General features: G+C 37.2%; 1 protein-coding gene and 1 long non-coding RNA gene across 2 annotated transcripts; one reads left to right on the top strand and one right to left on the bottom strand.

Moving 5' to 3' along the window:
* Positions 1–777: 777 nt before the first annotated feature.
* LOC135594304 (uncharacterized) lies at positions 778–2,485 on the bottom strand. The gene is made up of 2 exons (XR_010480058.1): positions 2,129–2,485; positions 778–1,141 (listed from the first exon to the last, which is right to left on the bottom strand). It is a non-coding gene; the product is annotated as an uncharacterized LOC135594304 (long non-coding RNA).
* A 251-nt stretch (positions 2,486–2,736) lies between these two features.
* LOC103973574 (uncharacterized) lies at positions 2,737–6,119 on the top strand. Its single transcript, XM_009388182.3, has 5 exons — positions 2,737–2,893; positions 3,502–3,683; positions 4,888–5,103; positions 5,320–5,450; positions 5,745–6,119. Exons 1-5 carry the CDS (start codon positions 2,816–2,818, stop codon positions 5,933–5,935), a joined length of 798 nt encoding a protein of 265 aa, XP_009386457.2. The 5' UTR covers positions 2,737–2,815; the 3' UTR covers positions 5,936–6,119.
* The last annotated feature ends 2,978 nt before the right edge of the window (positions 6,120–9,097 follow it).

Below are 9,097 nucleotides of genomic sequence, written 5' to 3'. Positions count from 1 at the left end.
ATAATACTCCAACAAACACACACAGGAAAAGGGCTATCATCCAATGATTCATGGTGGGAAGCAACCATAACCTACTTTATTTGAATATATAAGTAGGTGCCTTTTCCAAGTCTTAACATTTCTCAACACACACATTGGTATATCCGCACAAGTTAATTGAGAGCAAGCAATGCAGAAAGCCAAGTATTATCACATAATCGCATGATCTGAAGTCTAGTTACCATATAAATATTTAGATTTTCATCTAATCTGAATTTTCAAAATGTTGAAGAACATATGAAAGATATATATATACATACATACATATATATATACATACATACATACATATATTATAATCTTACTGTTTAACACCTTCATCCTTCTCTTATCTGAATGGGTCTTATCTAAATTTCTGGGGAAGGAAATGGAAAGTATATGGCCAATATCTTGCCTCAAACAATGTCACAGAAAGATGTTTTTCTAATTCTTCAAGTTTTTCATATAAAGTATCATCCACAAAGTGTTACAGGCAAATTTTGCTATAAAGTTACCAAAGTTGGTCCTGGTTGTGCTTGCAAAGAGGCAATGAACTGTTGGTCATATGACATTTCATTAGCATATCATTGTTTCAGGATAGAGATAGACTAACGAGTGAACATGGTTGTGGAAATATTTATCACCTGTCATGTACAAAAGGTATTAATGTCTTTTATTTCTTCCTACTTCCCCTTCTGCATGATTTTGCATCCGGTTTTGCATGATTGTTTAAGAAGGCAAAAGGTACCAAGACACAAATGCAGGTAAGGACCGCTTAATAGCAAAGCAATTTACATACTTCAGTTTCCATAATGGCAGAGATAAAACACTCAGAAATTACCTTAATAAAAAAAATTCAGAAACTTATTTACCCAAATGTACTAATGCATACTTTTGCACCGGTGAATAATGCTGTTTTTGCCAAAAAAAAAAATCAGAAAATATTTTGCATCATGATCATAGACATAGTTGTCCCATGACAATTAAATTCAGGAAAAAAAATCAAAACATACTGTTGTTTCAATTCTGCAGCTGCAAATAAATCACAAACAGCTTGGTTTAGGTAAGTCGAAAATGAATGTAGGTATCCATTCCTCATCGTCCAAATGAAAGCTCTTCAACCCTGACATGAACAAAATGATATTGAGTGAGGTCCAAAAGAAGATAATGGACACTAAAAATCCGAGTGCATCGCATTTGATTTACACTTTACACTGCATGTAATATTTCATTTACAACACCAGAATCGCCCGATTAACTTTTTCTAGTGCTGTGTCAATGACTATGGTTGGTGTTAGATCACACTCAAGAAAGATTATTTTCCTTGCCATGGAGTATTCAATAAAAATGGGACCGCAAAAGCACAAAAAAAGAAAGGCTCAAAAAACGAAGTTGCTATGTTTTGAGTCCAAAGAACATTAACATATCCTTGTGTGAACCAGAGCAGGCCCACAATGGAGATTAAACAGAAAGCAGATAGAACATGAAATTTACCCAGAAATGCTTCCATACACATGATAATTTGAGCTTATTCTGAAAACAACATTCTACCAGTATGCGAGATAATTAATAATAAAAAGATTCACTTGAACAATAATTCCTGACAAATTTTAAAGCCAACTTAGCAGCTAAGACTCCGTAGATTGGGGGTTACAAGGATAAAGCTACTATTCCAATATAAATAATTTCATGCCAATCTTTGTTGTTTCCCCTGGAAAATGTATGTCATTTTTGCTGCAGTCAAAATACTTAACGGACTCAGGAATGGGGAATCTAGACAAGCTAAAAATAATCCAATTACTCAACTAGTTTGCAACTGCAATGCATGATGATCTTTAACCCTTTATGATAATTTCTGTTCCCGGCGGATTGGAACAGTATTGTAAACTGTAACTCTTAATTCTTATTTTAGCAATAAGAATAAAGCAAAATCGATCCATAACCTGTAACCCAAATCTTGCAGTCAAACATATTTCGGTTGATTATAAGACCAGTTAGAACTTTTAGGTTGATTCGAAACATCACGAATCGAATCATAATCTAAAGATAATAGTCTTCGTTTTAACTCCAAAACCATGACGGAACATCAAGGACAGAGATACGGGTCGACCTGGGAGGATCGGTGGCCGGCAGCGGCGGCGTGCTGCTGGTGCTCGGGGTGGCAGCGCTCCTCGGGGAGGGCGACGAGGTAGGAGAAGATCATGCCAACGAAGCAGACATGGTAGAGAGGCTGGATGGAGATTGTCTCGATGTACTTCTAGATGTAGCGATCAACCGCCTGGTCCGCGCTCTTCTTGATGTGATCCCATGACAGCTTGGGCTTCAGGTTCGAGGGAATCTCCCTCACCTTCATCCCCTTGATCTCGTTGTAGAACGCTCGCAGCGCCATCGGAGCACCACCATTGCTAAAATCCCTAACCCGATAAATCGAGATAACACAAAAGAGGCGGACTTTGCGGATCCACGACCCCAGTTTCCGATCTGAATTCGAAAATTCTCGTATTTAGACTCACATTCGGGTCGCATGTTTCTCACCAGAATTGGATTCGGGCATTCAGTGAGATCCGATCCGATAGCAATCTGCGCGTTCACGAATCGTTTTCCTTTTTGACGGATTTTGCCTCGCTGGCGGCAACTACGGTGCATCAGCCCGTGTTCCGAAACGTGGACGGTGCAGATCAATTGTGTGACGTGTCGGGCTTGATTTATTATAGCTGCTGCCTGAGGAACAACATACGGCTCAACTCGCTCCATATCTCGCTCCGCGAAACACATCGTTTCCGTTTTCCCTTCGGCGATGGCGGAAGAACCCCAAACCTATCGCTCTCATCCCCATCCGACACCTCCAACCACGAATAGCGCTGTTACACCTCAGGTGCGTGTAATCGTTTCGATCCCTTCGACCCCGCCCATGGCTTGGCCGTCTCTTTTTGATTCATTTGCTGGATCGGATCGGTTTCGTTAGAGGTAGGGTTTGTGTCTGCCGACATGTGGGTGAAGCACGATTCTTCTGCTTTCTTGTCCATTTCGGAATTTTATGATTATACGTCTCGCTTCCATTCGTTCAACTCTGCGTTTGGTGACTTTCGTCCTGAGAATCGATATCTGGGCTTCACCTGTTTTCTCCGAGTCATTGGTTTATAACTCGAGTTTGGAGGCGTTAAAGATTTAGTTTTTTTTATCCCTTTTCTCGTTACATCTCGTTTCTGATGGGTAATTGGTGTCATTCGGGAATATATGAGCCATATGTGCGGTAAGTAACCATCTGAAGCGAAGTGATAATTTCCCCTCTTCTCGAGGAAAATATAATATATCAGCTTGTGTAAATTCTTCAACGTAGATGTTAAAGTTGGATATATTTTTTTTAGTGCACATCTCTTTTCTGTGCACTATTAATTGCATTGGAGAAATTAATTCCTCTAAGAAGGGCCCAATTATTTTGTCTTTTGATGGTTACTGACCTCATATGTGTTGGCAATTCAGGTACCTGGTATTTCTGGCTTCCAGGTGTCTCCACTCATTTTGCCTGGAATGCTTCCTATCCAAAATCCAGATTACACTGAACATGGATCAGGAATTTATGCTATTCCATATCTTCCATACACTAGGCCAATGGCTGGGTTTTCTCCTAATACTCTCATTCCATTAAAGTATAACATACCAACGTACGCTTTTATTTCCTTCTGCTAAAATCATATCATCTTTTCATTTGGGTTTAATCAAATTGTAGGCATTTAAATCGAGTCGCTTTTAGTTTCTTAAGACTTCCCCCTGATATTTGTGTTGTTAAAAGCAAGGAACCAGGCTCACCTGTGAAGCCTCTGCAATGTAAAGATACTTGCCTAAAACTGGATATAAAATGAGGTGTAGCTTTGTCATGTTTGCATTCAATCAATAATTTTCAATTTTTGGAGACAATATTGAAGTTCTTCTTTGAGAAAAATTTACTGTTACGCAGTATTGCCCATTTGATCCTTCGTTAAACTTAAGTACACACATAAACTTGAGAACGTATTTTTGTTTAATTATTTTTCACTGTAATAGCTGATGCTTTTTCTGGTAATTGACTTTTGCCAATTTGTCAGAGGGTTTTCTGTTAGAACATTGTTACCGTTATTTTCCTTGCTGTTTTGTCCTTGGTTTTGGTGACATTAATCCTAACTGTGCCTTCTATTTTCTGATTATCATTTGTCAATCCGTCGTATAAATCAATGTCCATCTTTTGAAAATTTGTTTTGCAAGATACTGTTTCTTGAAAAGCAAGATATAAGACTGTGAAGAATGGACTATATTCAGTCTAAATATTATTAATTATACAATTGGTAACCATATAAATTTACATTGCTATTGTGCATTAGCATGTTATTTAAACAGGTAAGAGTATACAAACAGCATCCTTCTGCCTAAATAACTTCCATGAAAATAGAACACCTATTGCTTTGCAGAATCATACTTTTTGACCGTTGACCACTTTATTATAACGATTTTGCTGCAGGATTATAAGTTTTATAATATTTACATAGTAAGCTGAACAGAATTCGTTTTTGCCTTTCTTTCATCTTAGAATCCTTCTGCTCCTTCTTCCCTCTTCTTTACTCTTTTGAGGATGTCCAATCAGCTACGAATATTCAAAATCCAACAACTTTGGTTGCATTTGATTTATTCTGGCCAATTCCAACCTATTTCTGGCTATAAGGTTGGCAAATCAATTACACCAGATCAGTGTTGGATGAGGAATCAGATGTACTGTGCTAAAATTGGCCGAAACTGCAACTGTGCTTGTTGGTCTATGTCATAAACAGAGTGAAAGTATACTAGAAACAATAATGTGAACACATTCTTTTCTTATATCTTATGTGCATCTTTCAGGAGGCCAAGTTTTGGAGGAGCTAGTGATGAGCATGGGCAGGAAGCGAGGCAGCAACATGGCCCTCAAAGACAAGTAGCAGTAAGGAGATTCCACTTTGCATTTCAGCTTGACTTGGGTCTGATCATCAAGTTGGCGGCGATGGTCTTTCTTCTCAGTCAGGATGGATCACCACAAAAGCTCATTCTCCTTATTTTCTTTGCATCATTGGTTTATCTGTGAGATCAAATTCTTTCACTATAATACCTGGAATATATTTGTGCTTTCATTTGCCACAGTTTGCATTTAGTCCCAGTCAATCACCAACAATCTACAATCCTTTGGCTATTATCAGAAATGTAAATGTGATAGTAGAGTCTTGGCTGGTGTCTTAATAGCTTTTCTGGTGGATTGTGTCTCAACTTTTAATTGTTTTATGCCTTCCTAATTCATAGATATCAAACTGGTGCTCTTGCTCCTTTTATACAATGGCTTCAGCAAGCAGGAGCTCCTCGATTGCAAGCTCCTATATGGCTACAGAATGGCCCTCCTGTTGGTCGTGATGGTCAGAATAATCCTCAACCTGGTACGCATCTAAACCTGTGAAGAGTATGTTCCTTGATGTCCTCTTTAAGTCTTAACTACTATTTTGCTTTTCTTCATCTCAATCTATAACATCGTGCCAATGAGTTTTGGGAACATCACCTAAGTGAATCATTGAGATAATTGTACTCATGGTACCAAATTTTCCTTTTGTGGATTATGCAATTGCTTCTTTGTGGATGGACCTCTATCAAATTCTGGAAAGCCATTTCAAACAAAGTTGAGCTGGAACCATGTGTTTTTTCTGTACTAAAACATGCCTTTTTAATGGCGGCAGTTGAAAATCATGGTGTTGACGATCAGAATCGGAACCAACCCGCCGAAAACCAGGAGCAACCAGATACCAATGACAATCATCCAGAACGTGAAGGACATGGAAACAATTTTTGGGGAGTGGTGAAAGAGATTCAATTGTTTGTTGTTGGGTTCTTGACTTCTCTTCTTCCAGGCTTCCATAACAACAATTAAGTTATTTCCATAAGTGTTTTCCAAACAATCAATAGGTTGTGATTATTTAGGTCTGAAAATGAGCAAAAAGGGTAACTGGGAAGGTTATAGTCTGTTCCTACCATTACCTTCAGGTTTTTTCGAATTCAAGTGGATTCTTATGTCATGTGGAAAGTTTGATTTTGATTTTAACCGATACTGTGTATGATATTGGTTCGATGTGTTTGATAGATATCACTTTGGAAAAGTTATAGGCCTCACTTGCAAACCATTGTGAAATGTCCCAACTTGATCATGCCTTTGTGTGCACATTCAATCTAAAGTTGAGACAGTACAAATGTACATACATCGCATTGCAAGCTGAAAAATCACATTTATCTCGTCGCCATTCATATCCAATGGTGTCATATGAAATTAACCATGCAAACCCAACTAGAAGAGAGCACAACAAAAGGTTTGGTTTATGTTAGTTGTGACCATTAGTGCAGTCTGTAGCACTCACACTGTGAGCTTTGTGGATATATTGGTTTTTGCAAAAAAAAAAAAAAAACCTTTTTTTTTCTGTTTATATATAGTTGAATCAGTAGCTTAACTTGGGATTCTTGTCACGTGTCATTCGTGGAGGTGATCAAGTAGGAGGCTTTTGGGTTGGGTCGAGGGTCACGTGGTGTTTTTAAAGTTGATAACTTATGCCTCCCTAAGGCCCTTTTGGTTGGGTTGTGGGTGACGGAATGGCTTCAAAGCGGTAAACAGGAAGGGAATGTGTAAGGTGACTTCTTTGTCGGGGGTTTTAGGTGAGGTCCACCGGGTTCTGAAGCTAGAACGCACATGAAAAATGTGACTTTGGGTTAGGGCGCGGTATCACGTGGCATTCTTGGAGCCGATTAAAGTGCCGCTTGTGTAAGACCTCCCTCGGGATTGGTTGCAAAGCAACAGGCAGAGGGGACGATGCAAGATGCTTCTTAGATGAGCACTCTAAGTGGGTCCACTGGTTGCTAACACGTAACACGCAACAGAAACAGAAGCCGGATCGCGCATGCCGATCTCACCCATGTAACGGTAGAAGGAGATCCTTTCGCTAGCCATGTCACGGAAACAATGGAATGCATGATAAAAGTGTCTCTACCTAATAGAATTTAATATGCTTCTAACATCAACATGTGCAGCAACCCATCATTAGGTGTACTGTTAACATCAACAGCTTCATTCCTAAACCTCCTTAGAGGGGATAAATGAAAAGGTTTGTGCCATCCAATTAATTACTTGAGCATCTTAGGTATTCATGAAGGGAGTGGGGAAACATCACTCTTAAATTATACTTACTGCACTCTAAATTTTCATAGATTTTTTGCTTTGGATGCATATTGGGTTAAATTATACTTACTGCACTCTTAAAATTTTCTTTTAATTTGTATTGTATATCTATCGGGCAAATCATTTAAATTGCCAGATACAATATCACATTTTCATGAGACTATTCTCCATTTTATCTTTCTAAATCAGGTTATGAAGACAAAGCAGAATGACATGTGAACCAGTTTTGAAGGCAGTTAGTTATTCATGTGCATTAGAATAAAGTTGTCATGATTCCAAGACTGCAATTGCATCGATATAAACTAAACAAATACATAAACAAAAAAGTTATTTAAGGCCTGCAGCTACCAAAGTTGCAAAATTATTGACACCGTACATAGCAAATGGATATACTTTCATGACCAAAACTCACGTAAAGCCCAACCTCCCATTTCTAATGAGAACACAAAATAGTACGTGCCATAGGTTCTTACAAGACCTAGACACTAGTGGGGCAAGCTATCTACATTCTACTGATCATAGTGGGAAAAGATAAATCAACTAAAAAATTTTGCCACTTAGAATTGCGGAGAAACACTCAAATTCTTGGATTGTGCTTTTATTTTTAGCCTGTAATTGGACATTGGAGCCTCTAACTTCCTTTCTCTTTCTTCATTGCATTGTGGTTGGAAGATTCCATCATTGAAGTGCAAGATCTTCAAAGAGATGCAGAAATGAATTAAAAAATATTATTTTTTGTCATGCAAAATTACAATCAGAATTGATAAAAAGCTCATACAAGTTACTTGAACCAAAGCACTTTTTTCTATAAAACCATACTGCAATCTCAAATTGTCTAGTTCAATTCTGCTTTAGGAAATCCTATACATACATACATACATGTATATATATATATATATATATATATATTTGTATATATATATATATGTATATATGTATGTATATATATATGTATATGTATGTATATATATATGTATATGTATATATATATACATATACATATACATATACATATACATATACATATACATATATATATATACATATATATATATATATATACATATATACATATATACAAATATATATATGTATATATATATATATATATATATATATATATATATATATATATATTTCTCATCTTCTCTTATATACTGCTACGGTCCTACTTAGGATATGAAATGAAAAATGATGTAGGCATGTACAAACCCTGCAATAAAGCTTGAACTTTGTGAAATAAAGGTTGTCTGCCATAACTATCAAAGCATGCTGGCGCTTTCTTGAGAACCACTGCCATTTGCATGACTCAACATGTCAAAAGACAACAGAAATATCTTTCTATATAAATATAATATATCTTTTAATTCCTTTAAAGAAAAGGCTTCTCTTTTAAAAGGTAAAGTTAATAAAATGTGCATACATTTGCTCCAAGAAAAGGACATCTTCACTACAGTAATGTTACAACATGAAAATGCAGATGCTGTTTTATATCCTATAAAGAGAACGATGACTTTAACAGTTAGAAATGCATGAAACTTGTAATAATTGCTCCTAATCTCAACATATGCTCGATGAAATGGAATTTGACAGGCTAATGCATCTCTTTGCCTATATAGAAGCCTGTTAACAATTGAGGTGGCAGCGCAGCAAAGGGTTAGAATTTAATCCTATGAATAGAGCCAATAAGATAGATAAATAATCTAGGTGAGCTCCACTTCTCAGGCCTTACTGGGATTCTCTATCGTGGCAAACAGTCTATCAAACCACAAAAGGCTGGCTGGTCCACCAAGTGAATTTGCCTAAAGAAACCATAGAGAATAAGGCCACATGAACCCCCTTGCTTATAAACCACCAAGAACCATTTCA

This window comes from Musa acuminata, chromosome BXJ1-9 (genome assembly GCF_036884655.1).
Source record: "Musa acuminata AAA Group cultivar baxijiao chromosome BXJ1-9, Cavendish_Baxijiao_AAA, whole genome shotgun sequence".
Classification (NCBI taxonomy): Eukaryota; Viridiplantae; Streptophyta; class Magnoliopsida; order Zingiberales; family Musaceae; genus Musa; species Musa acuminata.
Note: the sequence above shows the minus strand (reverse complement) of the source record. Positions and strands in the feature narration are given on the sequence as shown.